This window comes from Acomys minous (assembly GCF_964271855.1).
Source record: "Acomys minous genome assembly, chromosome: 20".
NCBI lineage: Eukaryota > Metazoa > Chordata > Mammalia > Rodentia > Muridae > Acomys > Acomys minous.
The window spans coordinates 16,203,783-16,222,712 of record NC_140502.1 but is presented as its reverse complement, the minus strand read 5'-3'; the positions used below and the strand labels follow the sequence as shown (position 1 = coordinate 16,222,712).

The 18,930-nt window shown below is 42.0% G+C and overlaps 1 protein-coding gene across 5 annotated transcripts; it reads right to left on the bottom strand.

The window, feature by feature from the left end:
- Positions 1 to 2,130: 2,130 nt before the first annotated feature.
- On the bottom strand, positions 2,131 to 13,623 carry LOC311590963 (oocyte-specific homeobox protein 6-like). Of its 5 annotated transcripts, none has more exons than XM_084770285.1 (4): positions 13,571 to 13,619; positions 4,627 to 5,378; positions 4,082 to 4,166; positions 2,131 to 2,162 (listed from the first exon to the last, which is right to left on the bottom strand). In XM_084770285.1, exons 1-4 carry the CDS (start codon positions 13,608 to 13,610, stop codon positions 2,146 to 2,148), a joined length of 894 nt encoding a protein of 297 aa, XP_084626411.1. In that variant the 5' UTR covers positions 13,611 to 13,619; the 3' UTR covers positions 2,131 to 2,145. The 5 variants fall into 5 exon arrangements, with proteins under 5 accessions (XP_084626411.1, XP_084626408.1, XP_084626409.1 ...); XM_084770282.1 differs by lacking the exon at positions 2,131 to 2,162 and adding an exon at positions 5,509 to 5,543 and having other exon boundaries at positions 3,184 to 4,166; positions 13,571 to 13,623; XM_084770283.1 differs by lacking the exon at positions 2,131 to 2,162 and adding an exon at positions 5,502 to 5,543 and having other exon boundaries at positions 3,184 to 4,166; positions 13,571 to 13,589.
- Positions 13,624 to 18,930: the final 5,307 nt, after the last annotated feature.

Genomic DNA, 18,930 nt, shown 5'->3' with positions numbered 1-18,930 from the left:
ATGGAAGGAAATACAAAGGGAGCTAGAGGGGTGAAGATGCCCCACGAAGTCCTACAGAGTGATCTAACCCAGGCCCATGGGGGACATCAGAGACTGAGCCAACAACTAAAGACATTGCATGGATAGAACCTAGAGCTCCCATACGTAGGTAGAAAATGTTCATCATGAGGGTCCCCTGACAATAGTAGATCTGTCTCTGAATCTATATCTACTGCTGGGTCAAATTCCCACAGCAGGGATGCCTTGCCATTCCTAGGTGGGAGAGGATGTGCTTAGTTTTGCAGTGACTTGACATAACTAAGTGGATTGATAGAGCTTAGGGACCTCCCTTTATGTTAGAGAAAGGAGAGAGGGCAATCAGAGGAGGCAATTGTGGGGTTGGAACTGAGAGGAGGGTGGGAGGGAGGTGAAATTGGGATGCAAAGTGATAAATAAATATAGATATGTACTAATAAATAAATGGAAATAGGGCTGATGGATGCAAATCTAACATTGCACACAACTCTAAACTTCTACAACCTAGAACTAAGCCAAGGAACCCCACACAGTGGAGGGACACCAGAAATGCACCAGTCAAGGAAGAGTGCTCTTGGCTGGTAAGGGGATGCCTATATGACTAGAGAGATGAAGGCACAAGAGGAGACAAACCTTGATATCATGCTCCACTGCACCAAATCTGAGCCAGTGCTATGCATTGCTTCTTGGTGAGGTACTTGCACTTATCAAAATGTCCTTGGAGGACCAGGTTTTATTCCTTGGTGAACACAAGTGTTTTATCTGTTGCTTTCTTGAAAAAATGGAGAGAAACACAGGACCCTGGATGGACTTGAAAAAACATGAGGCCTTGGAAACATGATAGACCTGAGGTATCTGGGGGAACCTTGGAAGTCTGGGTTCACTGGAGAACTTCAAGGTTTTTTTTTTTAACCTTGAAGATGAGAATGTCCTCTGAACATATATTTTGCAAAGGAAAGCATTTGGAAAATAGAGGTTCTCAGACTGCCTGAAAGTTTGATCACATTTGGAGAACTTGCTGCAAAAAAGAACCTTGGACTAAAAGAAAAATAGACCAAGGCTGGCCCACAGTCCGTAAATTTTGCACTCCAACCTTCCAATTAATTTCTCTAGACTGCCTGTAGAACACAGGGTTCAGGGATATGCTTTCACTGGTTGGTGAACAGTCTAAAAAACTTCTTAGTCTTAGCACTTGGGAGGCAGAGGCAGGAGGATTGCTGTGCATTTGACGCCAGCCTGCTATACAAAGTGAGTCTAGGACAGACAAGTCTACACAGAGAAACCCTGTATTCAAAAAACCCAAAAATACTGAAAATAAATAAATGTAGATGGTAAGATAGGCCCACAGAAGGTGACTCTTATGGTAAAGAAGCCTACTACAATGTCTGAAGACCTGTTGTCAATTCCAGGGACTAAAAAGGGGGTGGGACAACACAACTTCTGCAAGTTGTTTCCCAATATCTACACACATGCATTGAGCTGAGTTTTGAAGGACTACAAAACTATTTTAAATAAAAAAGCTGGGATCTGGCCTGGAGAGATGGCTTAGCAGTTAAGAGCACTACCCATTCTTCTAGGGGTCCTGAGTTCATTACCAGGAACTACATGGTACATCACAACCATCTATGATGGGAACTGATACTTTTTTTGGTCATGCAGGAGTACATGAACCTAGAGCACTTATATACTTTAAAAATAAATGAATCTTTTAAAAATACTTATATCAGACCAAGATATATACTCAGGTTATGTACTCACTTATAATTGGATTTTAAGCATATAATACAGGATAGTCATACCTCAATTCACAGACACAAGGAAGATAAGTAACAGGGAGAATCCAAGGGAGGATGCTTACATCTCACTTAGAAGTGGAAAGTCTATAGACTGAGAAAATGGGGATGGAACAAGGGGAAAGGGGAACATGGAGAGAAATGAGGGTTGACATCAGACATGCAATGAGTAAAAATGGGAGGCCACAGAGATTGTAGAGAGAAAAGAAACCTTGGCCATGGACTTCTGTGTGACAAGCTGGAGAGCCTTGACACTGAAGGCTCCAGGGAGGGTATGATGGTGATTATAGCTGAGAATCTTATTTGCAGTGGCCATGGAGACTGAAGAGGACACTCTCTAACAAAGTATGACTCCTAGTTGAAGGAAGGAGAACATCAAATCACCCATGGAAACTTCAGCCCAGTATTTTCCCTGCTTACAAGCTGTGCAGGGATGGATATGGGGAAAAGGTTGAGGAAATGTGCAGGCACTGCCTAGCCCAACATAAGTCCCACCATGCTATACTGCCCAGCTCTAGCACTACTGTGCTTGTGGAAGGGAGCCTAACATGGCTGCCCTCTGAGTGGCTCCACAGACAAGCTGATGGAAGCACATTGCACAGATCCACAGCCAAACATGGGCAATATTAAGGAAGATTTGAGGTAAGGTTGGAGGACTCAAAAGGGATATGAGCTCCACAGGAGAATTGACTGAGTCAACCCACAAGGGCCTGGGGGGGGCTGTGGATACTAGGGTTCCAGCCAAAGATCATGCATGGACCAGACATTGCTCACATATATACATATAGCCTATGGATCGCATGTATAGACATAGCCTATGGACAGTTAGGTCAGCATGTGAGTGCCCTAGTGAGGGAAGTGGGGACTGTCTCTAACTTGTTCTCCCTGTTTTGTGACACTTTTCCCTGTCAGGGATGCTTCACTGAGCCACAGGGGAAGGTGATGTCCTCATTACTGAAAGAAATTGATATGATGGTGTGTGTGGTTCCCCTTCCTATGGAATAACTGCCAGGGTTTGAGGACACAGTGAGATGAAGGGGAAAAGGGGGCAAAAGAGTGAGGTTTCTATGACCAAGATGTAAAATGAATCATTAATTTTAAAACCTGGGGTACATATTGTTCAGTGGTGGGCTACTTTGTACATCTACATATTTACCTTATGTTGTTGAGGGATCTGCATGCCCAGGGGAACATCAAGTGTATGCAATATCCCCTGACACAAGACCTAGCTTTTCCTAGAATAGACGTTCCTGCTGAGAATATGCTCCCTTGCCGTTTAGATCCTGTTACTTCAAATATATATATGTATGAAACACTGGAAACATTTCGTTGCAAAGGACGTTGCCTCATGGGAAATGACAGGGACTCAATCACATGATTTAAAAGCATTTATTAATTTACCAGGGTGAAAAGAACACAGTAGTAAACTGTACTTGCAGAACTTACAGAGGAAGGAAGTTAATTTCCAACCACCCAAATCCTGAACCAACAGCTGGCTGCAGTTTTCTTTCAGGAGATCGTACATCCTCTTCTAGTAGCCTTGCCCCAAGACACATGGAGCCGTGTATGAAATCATTCACGCATATAAATGTTTCAGGGGAAAGTCTTGTGAAAACAAATATCTTTTTAAAACTTTGCAGGAAATATTTTTCTCTTTGTTTAAATAATGTAAAATTTTAAAATGAGTAATGGACATTATAGAATTATTCTGAACAGTCTCAGTATACGGATCACATTGGAATGAAACTGATACAGACTTGCCTGCATCATTCCTCCAAATCTTAAAACTGCAGGTGCACACTACCACACCTCTACTTTGCTCTAAAATCCAGGACCTGTTAACATGTGAGAGGAGTGTTCTGGAGTCTGAACGTCTCCCAACGTGTCCCAGTCCTCTAATGTGTCCGAGTCCATGTCCTTAAGGATTACTTGAACGAGCTCCTCTGAAGATAGAGTTAATTCGACAACATCCTCTGTGTCCTGGGAAGCAGCTTCTGTCACAACTGGAGATTCAGCTGCTTCTGGGAAAGTCTGGCCTTCAGCGATTGATGAGTGGCTAGAGTTGGCAGTGGTAGCAAGGGCTTGATCATCAAGAAAGCCTCCTGGGGGACAACTTTGGGCACCATTCCAGGCTTGAAAACCAGGCCAAGAAGCTTCTTGGCTGGAGTTGATGTTGGTAGTGGAGCCCACACCAAATGTACCTAGATACAAGGACTCTCCATCGGAAGAGGCAACTACAGATAATTGATTAGGTGATTCAGTTGAGAAATTACCTGCTCTAGAGCTTGCATTTTGCTCAGGCCTTCCTTCTGGAACATTATCCCATTTGTACTTAGCTCGGCGATTCTTGAACCAGGTCTGAAAAACAAAGGAGACATCAGAGAACTTCCTATTTGCCCCCGATGGGCCACAATGTGTTGTTTCTGGATGGAAACTGCTGATCTAGCAGTACTCCATCCTTAAGAAACAGAGAAGTTTTATGTTCTAGATCCCTAAATGTGGTAGGAAGAAGTGTGTGTATGACCTGATAAAAACTGACTATGAAAGTTTTAGCATAGAATGACTGGGGTTTTTAAATGAGCCTAGAGCTTTACACATTGGAGACCCTATGAGGGGAAAGAGGGCCTCGTGTTGGTACTCAGGTTGAAACATAATGCTAGATTCAGCCCTGCCCTAAGTGTACATATATCTACCATCCACAACTGTGCAAGCCCCCCCCCCAAAAAATCACAGACTGAGGATGGTAATAAGTGCTCAGGTACCTAATGGGGGAATGGATGTTGTGGCAGTTGGAGAGAGGGACAAGAGAGAGGCTGACCTGTATCTTATGTTCTTTTACACCAATCCTTTTTGCGAGATCTTGTATTATACTCAGGCTTGGGTATGGGTTCTGATTAAAATGTTCTTGCAGCAGGCGCTTTTGTTCCTCCATGTACACAGTGCGTTCTTCATATTTTTTCCTTGGAGCCACTGGGTGAACTTGGTGACCATGTTTATCTGACAGCACTGTTGGTTCTTGGGAATCCTGGCAAGCAGAACTCGTGGAAGATCTTGAAGTCATTGGATGGTGTGAGTCCACTGAGAGGTCTCCCGCTGTTGAGGGACCTGGGCACACTAGGGAACCTTGATACATTTGGAGGTTTGGATTTGTTAATGTTTCTATGGATTGTTCATCACATGGGTACTGTTCATCATCTGTGTGCCATTGTAGACTTGATTGTGTTGGCATTCCTGGGAGACCCAGGGAATTTTGAGACATTTGGTGACCTAGGTTGCTTGCAGAGACTGGATAACTGTGGACACTTGATTGCATTGGAATTTCTGAGAAACCCAGAGGACTCTGAGACATTTGGAGACCAAAGTCCCTTCCAGGCTCTTGAGGCATTTGGAAACTGGATTCCATAGGTGCATTTGGAGACAGTTGAACATTAGAATGAAAGGAAGAATCTTGGGGCATATGTGGTCTTAAGTTTCTTGGAAGGTCTGCATCTTCGATACCAATTGGGACTGGTAGATGAGGAAGCATGCTGGGATCTGATCCTACTGGAATATGTTCCCGTAGTGTGCAAGCTGGAAGAAAGAAACACATCAGAGAAGATCTAGAAACCCCCTCACCCACCAAGAATGTCTTCCCAGCATCACAACAGATTTCCTATGCAACAAGGATCACGCAGGGGCATCATTCTTTCTCACCACTTGCCTCTCAGTCTTCTATGTGTATAGGTATTCTCAACACTGCAAAAAATATGAAAACACCTCCATTGTCAGTGAGCTTGGAAATAGGAAGGCCTCCCCAATTCTTAAATGTTCTAGGTCCATTTCTCTTCCCCTAGTGCCCTCTGTATCCAACCAAGAAGTGAAAGGCCCTGGAGCTGGCAATATGCAACTGACTATATCACACCGTAATCTTCTAAACCGTGGATTTCAGCAGAGTCTCCTATCTAACCCAGATCAGCTGGTACTGAATATCAATCTAAGGACCTGAGCTTAATTGAATCCCCAAGAAGGACCCTCCTAGAGGCTCCAATTTTTATCCCCTTATATGGAACAAAAACTTTGACCTCATTGGTCTACAGTGTTACCCTATATTTACCTAGCCAGGTAGAGGACATCTTTCTTGATTGAGCAAATATATTCAGAGCTTCATTGGTTGGTGTTTGAGAAACTAACATAACCCTGGAACCATCATCTTTGGTGTCCTTCAACTGGGTGACTCCAGTCCAGAATAAATTTGTCTCTCACAGATCAGTGACCATCTAAGGAATTGGGCCTGTCTCCTGCCTGCTGCCCAGAAAGCCTCCTCATTCTTTGCCCCTTCTTTCACCTCTTAATCCCCTCCTGCTTTCTTTCTTTAAATTTCCAAAGTGTCTTTTGTACATAACCCTGACTATCCTCGATCTCACTATTTAGACCAGGTTGGCCTCCTGAGCAAAGAAATGCCCTTTTAATTGCCTCCTGTTGCTAGGATAAAAAGTAGGATCCACACACCAAATATATTTTGCCCATGCAAGGTGGGCAATGTCTTGCTCAACCTCAGAGCTTCCCAGGTGTCATCCTTTTTAGCTAAGGTACCACCCTGCTCCATCTATCTGGGCCTTCTGGAGCCTCATTCTGGATCAAAGTTCACTCTTGATCTAATTAGGAGTTATTCCCAATTCTGACTGCAGGAGATTAAAGAGAAATTGATCATAGAAGCCCCACAGTCTCTACCTCCTATAGGCAAGACCCTGTACAAATCGCTCTAGGAATTCTAAACAGCCTAGGGCTCTCAAGCCTGTGCCTAATTTGGAGAATGTTGCACAAATGCTTTTTTGTTGGGCTAACACCTTAGAATATCTCTAGCACTATTCCATAGGCTGCCCAAATCCCTGTGCTCATCCATTCATCAGTGTTCACATAAATTGGATAAACATGCAAACAGCTCCTAGGTAAATTTTTAAATTGTTTTTGGTGACAGGGTATCTGTGTAGTGTTGGTTGTCCTGGACTTGCTTTGTAGACAAGGTTGGCCTTAAACTCATGGAGAAGTGCCTGCCTCTGCCAATAATAGCCAATACCTGGCTATTAAAATTACATATTTATTTGAGACAGTGTTTCCCTGTGTAGCCTTGGATGTCCTCAAACTATCTGTATAGACCAGGCTAGTCACAACCTCAGAGAGATCTGCCGTGGCACAACACAAGAACCACAATGGTACAGGAACCAACCCCTGATGTTATTAAGGATAGTCTGCTGTGCTTGAAGGCAGGAGTCATGCTCCATCCAGCACTGCCTCAGAACAGATGCTGTGAGTCACAGGCAAACAATGGGTGATGCACAAGGTCCCTCTGGAAAAGTGCAGGAAAGGTGAAAAAGACCTGGTACTGACAAGGGCCTCAAAAGAAGACCAAGAGAGCCAAGGAATCAGGGCCCAGAATGGCCTTGAGACTGAGGCATCAACCTCAAACATTGCATGGGCTGAACCTAGGCCTGCTACAAAGGTGTAGATGAGGTCCAGCTTAGGATTCGTGTGGGTCCCCTAGTAAGGGAATCAGTGACTCTCTCTGACATGTACTTTCTTACCAACTTTTCAATCACCTTCCTATGGCAGAACTGCCTTGCCAGGACATAGAGGAAGAAGACACACTTATTCTTGAGAAGACTTAAATCCAAGGGTTTTGATGGGAGGGCTCTTCTTTTCTGAAGACTAGGGGACAGGGACAGACATATGGGAGGAGAGGGGAGGAAGGGTCTGGGAGGCGAGAAGGGATGGTGCTATGACCAGGATGTAAAGTGAATAAATTAAGTTAAGCAAAATAGAATTTGCTTTCAAATTTAATTTTTTCACAGGGGGAAATAAACCTAGATCCTGCCATGTCATAGTGTGATGTGCTAATAATAGAACAACACCTAGAAAAAAATTTCCATAAAGCTGTAGTTTTTATAGTTGTTGCAATACAAAGAAATGGAGCTGTGATGAAATGATAAGAGTCTTTAAGAGCTTTAGTAAGCACAAGACAACAGGTAAGGGGTGGGAACTGCACTCTGAAGACTTTCCAAAAGCATTTCTTCCTGGTTGCTACCTGCTGCTGCATAGCTGTTTATAGCATTTATTTCAATATGTAAGGCTAAGATAGCAGTGTCCTTTCAGTTTAAGGATCCATTGTAGGGCAAACTTTTGAGTTACTGTGCAATATTTCTTCCACACTGTCATTTTTAATAATTGTGAAAATCCTTAAGATTTATGTTTCAATTGAAAAGATTCCTCCTCTCCTAAATCCTAAGCTTTCTCCTCAGGAGATCACCTTCACAAACCAACCCAACAGATTTCTTTCTATCAGTCGACCAAATCAGCAGAAGAGCAGTAGGTTGCTGCAACTGGCTCAACCCACTGTCTAAGAACCCTGGCTTAAATGTCTCTCCAAACATCAACCTTAATGATCCTCCCACTTTTGATTTTTCTTTTTTGTCTGTATTTGTTTGTTTCAAGATCGGGTTTCTCTGTGTAGCTTTGGCTGTCCTGGAATCACTTTGTAGACCAGGCTGGCCTCGAACTCATGGAGACCTACCTGCCTCTGCCTCCCAAGTGATGGGATTAAAGCTGTGCGCCACCACCGTCTGGCTTGGTCCTCCCACTTTTGGGATGCTCTCACTATCCAGACTTTTCGTTTTTCTTCTTTCTCCCTTTTTTGGGGGGTTCCTCAACAAAGGGTTTCTCTATGTAGCCTCCAAGCATGCTTGCTGGGGTTACAGTCTTGCAACAACCCCATCTCCATGGAGACTAGTATATTCGTTATTCTCAGCCCCTCTTTGTGCCCCCCAAATTCATGACCCCACAGAAGCCAAGTCTTATGGATGTAATTATGTATGTTTTGTTTTCTTTTGAGTAAGGCTTTCTCTGTTAGCCCAGGTTGTTCTAGAGATTACCTTTTCTCATCCTCCCGAGTGATGATTTCTTGGGTAGATCAACTGTGGATCGAGTCACTTACAGAGTGACAGGATTGTGTGAAAATTAAAACCAAAGGGGAAAATTGTCCTTTTCCTCTTGGGTATCCAACTCAGAATAAATTGGGGTGTACCTTACAGTCACTTTCTCAGGAAATACAACTCTAATCAGCCTGCTTCCAGGTCTCCTCCCCTTACCTTCATTTTATTGATCACTTATTCTCAATTATTAAGCAAGCTCCCTGAACACTCATCCTTAAAGTGAAAGTTCCTTTTCAGCCTCCTTCTTTGCTCCCTTTTCAACAACCATGCTTCTTTGTGGACCATCCTGAGTTTTCAAGCTCTCTGTAGTACTTGTGCTCCTTACCAGGATTCCCAAAAACCCCCACACAGAGGTCTCACCTCATGGCCTGATGGTGACTTGGTTTCTCTTCACAGATTTTCCCTAGGCTCTATGGCATTCATAAGACAGTGCTGATGTTTTGTGAGGCTGAAACATTTTTAATTCATACTAAGGAACCTCAGTTTGGTTCCCACAAGTCAAGGCCCTCTGAAGCTGCTGTTGTTGAGAAACTCCTCCTGTCCTCTTACTTATTCTAGAAACCTGTATCAGGATAGAAGTCTCATGGGCCAAACGACAGGAAGCCTTATTGATAACTACAGAGGATTAAAATTAACCATGAAATCAAAAGCAAAATTAACAAAATAAGACCTGGTGTGGCTCATTGGAGAGAATTGGTCTACATGTTTATTTTGGATATAATACTAGTCTTCAGCCTGCAAGGGCCCACATGTGGATCTTGTAAAACAGCTTGTGGAAACTAAGTTTGTCTTTCCAATATGTGAACCATAAAAATACAATTCATGTGTAATGACAAAATCTGTGGTTGTGCCATCTATAAAGCTTCAGATTTCCTGACTATAAGGTTATGACCCCAGGGAGAATAAAGGCTGACACCCGCTTCTGTTTCTCAGCCTAACATAAAAATTCCTGCATGGTGGCAGATGACAGAATTGCTCATTCCACTGTCCAACCAAGGCTGAGATTTTCAGAATGCTTGTGCCTTTGACACATTCTTTATTTGATACTGTGTATGTATCCCATGGAAACACTCTGCTAAGAACAGATATGTATTCTGCTTCTTTTCTAAAACATTGTGCTATAGGGGAACATTTTATCTCCCCTCCTCTCTCTAGTTTTTTTTTTTTTTAGTCAGAATTTCTCTGTGCAGCCCTGGCTCTTCTAGAACTTTCTCTGTATACCAGGCTGGCCTCAAACTTAGAGATCCACCCACCACTGTCTCCCATTGCTTATATTGAAAGCCTTCACTCCCACTGACCAGCATTTATCTTGTGTTCTTGTCATCTGAAAAAACACTGGTTCTTCAGATGCTCTCAGAATAAGCCAGAGAGACAATAGTTCAATTCTGTACTAGAATGCTTGACCAAATGGAGTCTCTACTGAACCCTTTTTAACCAAAAATTTCCTTCTCTGTATGGCCTTTGTTTTTTGTTTTTAGAAAGAGGGTTTCTCCGTGTAACCCTGGCTTTCCTGGACTATCTATGTATACCAGGCTGGCCTCAAACTAACAGACTGTCTGCCTGCCCCTACCTCCCAACATGCTTGGATTAATGCCATGTGCCACCACTCCAGGCTTAGGTAGGGTCTAGTGTGTGTCCTATACGGCCTTCAATTTGCTGTGCAGTTGCTGATAACTTGAGCAGCTGAGCTTATCATCATGTTTCACAACACAGTAGACTTGGTACTGAGAATGGATCTCGTAGATGCACTGAGCTCCACTTAAACTTTTTGTGCTTGTTATTTTCCTTAAGCACACTGAAAGGGATTTGCAGAAATCTTGCTGATGAGCCTCATCTATGTGGGATTGTAGGGCTTTTTTTCTCAAAAATAGATATCTGTTGCTATAATTGATCTACTTTTATTATTCTCATATGATCTCATTGAAACAGAAAAATTCAAACCTATATGACCTGTAACCACTGCAGACTAAATGGTCCCCACAATGACCCATTTGTACACGTTTATACTTAATTACCACATCTTTATAACATTGCAGAAGTTAGGACCATCCATTGCATTGACTAAGCAAGTTAGTACAGCAAGTGTGTATATCCTTAGAGTTGGAAAGAGGAAATTCAGTTGAAGGCCATACTTGACTCCACAACAGCTCCAAAGGATGCATGGGCTATAGGAAAATTTGCCTCAAATGGAAAAAGTCAAAGAACAATACACAACACTTCTCTATAATTATGTGGGTTTTTAAATATAGAAAAAATCATAGACTCTTAATGTTCTCTAAAGCTATGTGAGAGCTACATGTTGGTCCCAGTCCTATGATGTTAATTCTGTGGAAATATGAAGCATGAGTATTGCACTTTCAGGGATAATCAGGCCACAAGGTGCCTTTAGGTCAGCCAAGCATATGCAGCCATAACTTTTCATTTAAGAAAGAAGGCAGCAAAAAATGTAGAGGCAGGTGGATCTCTCTGAGTTTGAGGCCAGCCTGGTCTACAAAGCAAGTCCAGGATAGCAAGGACTATAAGAGAAACCCTGTCTTGGAAAAATAAGGAGTGTAGATGGGCGGTCATGGCACAAACCTTTAATCCCACCACTTGAGAGGCAGAGGCAAGTGGATTACTGTGAGTTCAAGGCCAGCCTGGTCTACAAAAGTCAAGGACAGCCAAGGATACAGAGAAACTTTGTCTCGAAAAACCAAAACCAAAAAAAAAAAAAACCAAACAAACCCCCCCCAAAAAACAAAAAGAAATGAAAACCAAGGAATGTATCTAAATGTCAAGCATGGTAATGCCTGCCTTCAATCTGAGCACTCAAGGAGGCAAAAGCAGACAGATGCTGTGAGTCCAAGGAAGTCCCAGCCAACGAAGCAAGTCAAGAACAGGCCAAAGTGACACAGAATAAGCCTGTCTAGAAACAAGCAACCAACCAAAAACAAAAACAAACACAAACAAAAAAAGAAAAATATGTATAAATGAGACACAACACTTTTGGGGGAGTGGTCAAGACAAATTTGTTCTGTGTAGCATTGGCTGTACTGGAAATCACTCTGTGGACCAGCTGGCATCTATCTCAGAGATGTGTCTGCCTCTGTTGAGATTAAACTTGTCTAGCACCACAGCCAGCCCCAAGTTGGACAGTTCTTTTTTAAACTATCAACAGGCTTCAGAAGAAAAGGAAAGGGCAAAGGTAAAGAGAAAATTATTCAATTTTGTGAGTGAGGCATGGCAAGAGGCAAATGTCTAGTGTGTATGGATTTGTAATCTCAGCCCTTGTCCTTGCTCTTATGCATCACGCTAAGCCTCAGTGACACACCTAGTATGTCATGCCATGTGAGGGTTGAGGATCCATGTGTAGATGAGAGTGGACATGATGCTCACCTCGTAAGCTAATATTTGAGACCCAGAAAAGTAATAATTGGCTCTATAGAGCAAAAGTTTGTACAAAATATTGTAATCACCAGAGATAGAGTCTATTTTAATCTCAGGACTGAGGGCAGAGGCGAGAGGACATTTGTGAGTTCCAGGCTATCCTGGTCTACATAATACAATCTCTGACTGCTACTGTTACAAGAAAAATACTTTGTCAAAATAATAAATATGTAGACAGTATGTGGTAATGCACACCATTCATCCCAGTACTCAGGAGGCAGTTGGATTACTATGAGTTTGAGGAAAGCCTGGTCTACAAAGAGAGTTCCAGGATATGCAGCACTATTACATGGACAAAATCTATCTTAAAAAACAAAAAAAGACAAATATATATACTTGTGAATATATATATAAAACCATGTTCTTTCCTCTCTCCCAGTTCTTCCCCATATCTGTGGCCATTCAACATTAAGTTTTTCCATTTTCATAATATGTAAATAAATAAGTGAATCATGCACACATACACAGAGGAAAATGGAGTCCATTAAAGCTATCAACTTCTAACCATGGATTGAGGGTTGCAAGAAAATATGATTGGTATACTCAGTGTTTACAAACTGGTAGGTCAGTCAGCTGTGTGTGGTGGAGCACATCTATAATCCCTGAAGATAAGAATGTTCTATGACACAAGATCAGAGAGACCATAGTTAGAACTTACAACAAATATTTCTAAATAAATCAAAAGAAAGGATCAGACCTGGTAGGGTGTGGTGACACACACCTTTAATCCCAGCACATAGGAGGCCAAGGTCAAGAATATGTCTATGCATTCAATGTCAGACAATGCTACAGAAATCAAAGATAGCCAGAGCTACACAGAGAAGTAATGTTTAAAAAATAATAGAAATAGTAATTATGATAATAGTGAATAAAAATGTAAAATAAGTTAGGTGAGCTGGCACATGAATTCAATCTCATACTCAGGACACAGAGGCAGGAGAATATCTGTGAGTTCTTACCCATCCTTGTCTACACAGAAATCTCTATCACAGCCTGGACTATATAGAGTCTCAAAAAAGAAAGGAAACAAACAAAACTTCAATATCCTTAGCCATTTGATATAGGCAAATAAAACTACCTTGAGAAACCAGGCATGGTGTAGTGTAGCATGCCTTTAATCCCAACATGCAGGGAAGCAGAGGCCCACAGATCATTTGTGTTGAGGCCAGCCTGGTGTACAAACCAACTACAGAACAGCCATGTATACACAGAGAAACCCTGTGGAAAATAAATAACATCTTACCTTGTCAGTATAGCCAAGAAAAGTGTTGCAATAGAGTAAAATGTATCAGTTGGTGGTTGGTGACAGAACAGTGCAGCCAAAACACCCTCAGCATCTCATCAACACGGGAGGCTCTTTGGCCAACTCACCTGGGACATCAGCAGCCTCTCCAGTCTTCATGAGATACATCCTGGTGGGTGAAGATGAAATCCAAGAACCTGGCCTTAAATATCTTCTCCATCCAGACAACTCCCTGCCTACACACCTTTTATCCCTGACAACCAGCCCACTCCCCTACCCCACCCTGAGACATGGCTAAGTGTGTATTCCCACCCTATGAAGACCTGGTCCCTTGGAGTATAGCTCCTTATTAGACAGATATACTCAGTGCTAGTATGTTTTTAGGTCATCTTTGGCCCAACTTTATCTGTGTTCCTGGACTCATAGGGCTGCAGACAAGAGAAAGATTTTACCTCCACTAATTTTTTACCATGTCAAGAAATGAGCTTTCACTAACCCCAAATCCTGGACATCCTGCTATCATTCCATCACTGCCATCTTCTTCATTTCTTTTTATCTACTCTTTCTTTTTATTAATTGACACAAGGTCTCTACATAGCTCTCGCTGTCCTATAATTCACTACTCAGCAGAGGTCTGATTGCCTGTCCCTCCTAGCCTGGACACAGGGCAAGAATATATACTCATTCCTGACAAGACATGATGTGCCAGAATTTGGGAGAGGAAGGCTCTTCTCTTCTGAAAACTTACTGTAGCTCTCAATCTTCCTTGTCAGGAGAGCACCTTGAAAAACAAACCTTATACATTTTCCTTAGTCCACCTAATCACCAAGAAAGAAGTAGTTGCTGCAGCTTCCTCAACCCCTTGTCTGACTACTACTCTAATAACCAGACCTTAAATATCTTTCCAAACATGAAGCTCAGTGGTTCTTCCACTTTTTGAGTCTGGCCACTATGCAGAGTTATATTTTTTCTTTATTTTTCTTTTCCTGTTTTGTTTGTTAAGACAGGGTTTCTCTGTGTTTCCATGGCTGTCCTGGACTCCCTTTCTAGATCTACTGGAACTAGAACTCAGAGAGATACGCCTGCTTCTCTTCTGCCTCCAATAACGCTGGCATTACAGGCCTGCAGCACCAACCCCATCTCTATGCAGACAAGTATTTCATTCTCCTCAGCCCCCTTTATTGCATCTCAGGTTTCAATGTGACTCAATAGGCCTATGGATTCAATTATGCTTGTCTGGCTTTCTTTTGAGTAAGGCTCTCTCTGTTAGCCCAGGTTGTTCTATAGATTAACTTTTGTCAGATTCCTGAGTGAAGATTACAGATATGGATCACCTCTGTATTGAGTCATTGTTTCCAGAGCAATTGCAAAGAGACATGGCTGTGTGTGTAGTAAAATCAAAGGGAAAATTGGCCTTGTCCTCTTGGAGATCAAAACCAGAAAATATTGGGGTATACCTCACAGTCACTTTTCAAGTTACATATTATTAATCAGCCAGCTTCCAGGGCTCCTCACCTTCCCTTTATCTTACTGATCTCTCAGTCCTAACTTTTGAGCAATCTCTTCCTTCATCCCTGAACATTTTTCATAAAGTCCAAGTGCCTGTTCAGCCTCGCTCTTTGCTCCCTTTTCTACAACCCTTCTTCTTCATGGGCCACCGCAGTTTCCAACTGGTCCCCAAACTCACGGTAGTATTTATGGTCATTACCCAGATTCCCCAAAACTGCTGCAGAGAGTTATCAGCTCTTTGCCTGATAGTGGCTTGGGTTCTGTTCACAGATTATTCCTAGGCTAAACAGCATTCAAAGACAGTGCTGAAGTCTTTTTGTGAGGGACTGAAATCTTTTTAATCCATACTAAGGAACCTCAGTTTGGTTCCCAAGGGTGCAGTCCCTTAGAACTGCTTTTCTTGAGAAACTCCATCCAGACTCTTACTTGCTGTAAAAACCTAGCCTACATAGTACATTCCCTGTCTGCTGTTATCATAGAGAAAAATGATTTATCAAAATAATAAACATGCAGACAGTATGTGGTAATGCACACCATTGATGCTAATACTCAAGATGCAGTTGAATTCCTGTGAGTTTGAGGCAATCCTGGTCTACAAAGGGAGTCCCAGGACATCCAGTGCTATTTCACAGAGAAACTCTACTTCAAAAAAACCAATAAAATATAAAAATACATATACACTTATGAATATACATAAGACCATGTTCTTTCCTCGCTCCCAGGTCTTCCTCATATCTTTGGCCCCCAACATTATGTTCTCCCATTTTCGTAAAATATATGAATGCATGAATGAAACACATACACACACACACACACACACACACACAGAGAGAGAGAGAGAGAGAGAGAGAGAGAGAGAGAGAGAGAAATAAAGCTACCTACTCCTAAACATGGAGTGAAGTTTGCATGAAAATATGATTGGTATACCAAGTGTCTAAAAACTGGTAAGACAGCTGTGTGGTGTAGCACAAAAATAATCCTTGAATACAAGAATGTTTTATCACACCATTTCAGACAGAGGATTACTATTTAGAACTCACAACAAATATTTTTAAATAAACTGAAAAAAGGATAAGCCCTGGTAGGGTGTGGTGACACACGTTTAATCCTAACACACAAGAGGCCAAGGTCAGGAAGATATCTATTAATGCAAGGCCAGCCTGAGCTACAGAGTTCAAGGACAGCAAGAGCTACACTGAGAAGCGACATCTAAAAAATAATAGAAATAGTGATAATGCTAATAATGAATAAATATGTACAATAAGCTGGGTGTGCATGCACATGCATTCAATCCCATACTCAGGAGGCAAAGGCAGGAAGATATCTGTGAGCTCCTACCCAGCCTGGTCTACACAGAAATCTCCAGCACAGCCTGGACTACATAGAGTAAACATGTCTCAAAAAAATAAGCAAACAAAACTTTAATAACCTTAGGAGTAGATATAGGCAAATTAAAACTACTTTGAGAAGCCAGGCATGGTGTAGCATGATCTTAATCCCAAAATGCAGGGAAGCAGAGGCTCACAGATCACTTTATGTTGAAGCTAGCCTGGCCTACAAAGCAAGTATAGACTATCCAAGGATACACAGAGAAACCCTGTGGAGAATAAATAAGCAAAAAACCTACTTTGAGATATTATCTTTCCTAGTCAGAATAACAAGAAAAATGTAGCAAAGGAGTAAAGCTTATTACTTGGTGGTTTGGGGCAAAACAGCATAGTCACCCCCACCCTCACCAATTCACCTACACAGGATGCACTTTGACCAACTCACCAGAGATAACAGTAGTATCTGCCATCATGCCCAGATCCATCCTGACGGTTGAAGCTGAATTCCCAGAACGTCGCATTACATATCTTCTTCATCCAGAAAATTCCAAACCTACCCATCTTTTTTTTCTTTTTTTATTAATTTATTTTTGTTACATCTCAATGGTTATCCCACAGGGGAAGTTAATCCCCCTTAGGGACAGTCATAGGGGAGAGGAACCTACCCATCTTTTATCCATTGATAATCAGCCAATTCTCCCACCCAGAGACCTGGCTCAGTGTGCCTTCCCACCATGTGGAGACCTGAACCCTTTGAGCATTGCTCCTTGTTAGGTAGATATACTGATGCTTTGTTTGAGACCTAAAAGAGTAGCTCATCTTTGGCCAGCCCTTACCAGTTTTCTTAGACTCTTAGAGCTCCAACAAAGAAGAACTTTTACCTTCACTGATTGTCTACCATGTCAAGAAATAAGCCTTCACTCAGCATCCAGCCTATACATCCTGTGTTATCTTTCAATTGCTGTTACCCTTCTTTATTTTTTTCCTCTTTCTTTTTATTAGTTGACAAAAGGTCTCTGCATAGCATTGGATGTCCTATATTTCATCCTATATTTCACTATATAGCTGAGGCTGGCCTCTACTTAACAGATCTGTATGCCTCTACCTCCTTAGTGCCAGCATAAAGATATGCCCCACCCACCCAGTTTGGTCAACATATATTCATGGGGAAGGGCCTATTTACCCAAGACATTCCTGGACCAAAGGCATTTTCAAGAACAATAGTACCACCATCCAGGTCCATTAACATGAGCCATATAGAGCCTCAGTCTGGTCCCCCAGGTCACTGGAAATTATAAGGTCCCACAGTTTTCCATAAGCACATTGTACAGGTATAGAGTAGCCAGCATAAGTACAGAGGGATCAAGATATAGTCATGGTGGTGGCTTGTGTGTTCACAGATTGCCCCCACATTGCATGGGTATCCAGGTGACAGCTGCTGGTGTATTTTTGTGAGGGAATGACCCTCTTCCATCAACACCAGGGATACCTTGATTCTGAGGAGTTTGATATTTTCACCTACAGGAATATGAATGCTTCATATAAACCATTACTTGTTCTAAAAACGGTGTGTGATAAAAGACCTAAGTTTATTGTGCCATGACCTGTCTGGTTCTTAGGTATCTACTAGGATTGTAACTAACTATAATATCAAATTCATGCAAAAGAAACAAATAGAGCTAGGTGAGGTTTAGTGTCAAATCTCTTGTCCAGGGTTGTGAAAATCTCGGAGAGGCAGATGTTATTGTCCTGACATCCAGGACACTAAAAGCTACACAAACAGACCAAGATGCAAAAGACAGATGGATATATATATATTCATATGTTTAGATAGATCAAATTCACTACGCAGAAAAATAATTTGTCATGTATATGAGATGAAATGATGTAGAAATATCAAAGGCAACATGAGTAAAGACAGAACTAAGTTGAAATCCATGGACTTACCTATGACTAGAATCTAGCCAGGAAGGAGTAGAGACACGGAGTAGAAGTAGCACTCAATAATAAAAGAAAAACAAAAGGGATGCTTCACTGTGGTGCCAGCTACTTGGCTCTCAGAAAGCCGAGTTTCACGTCTGGATTCTCTGGGAAAGGTGGTAAGATGCTGCTTCAGAAAAATAGAAACAGAAAATAATACATAATTAAATAAATAGAAACAGAGTTTGGGCAATACAATAGAGACATTCAGCCTAGCGATACATCTTCCATCACTGGCACACACTGGTAGAAGGAGGGAACAACTACTGCAGGCTGTCCTCTGACAGGCGCACAACTTTGATGAGCCATCAGCACTTGGGGACACATAAAACTATTTTACGGTAGCTGAGCTTGGAAATACTTATTTCACTGGTTGAATGTTGGATAGCATTCATGTAATCGATGCATTGCTTTTATATTGTGTGGATGAGTATTCTGCCTGCAGAGAAGAGCTCTAGGGATACGCAGTATCTCCAAAGGCAAGAGGAAGAGGTCATAGGAGACCCTGAAATGAATGCAGTGAAGGTAGCAATGAGTCCCCATTTGACTTGATGTACAGTCCCGCCGAATATCAGCTGAACAATGTAACATCTTCTTTCTTTGTTTTTGATTTTTGTTTCATTTTGGTTTTTGAGACAGGGTTTCTCTGTGTAGCCTTGGCTGCCCTGCAG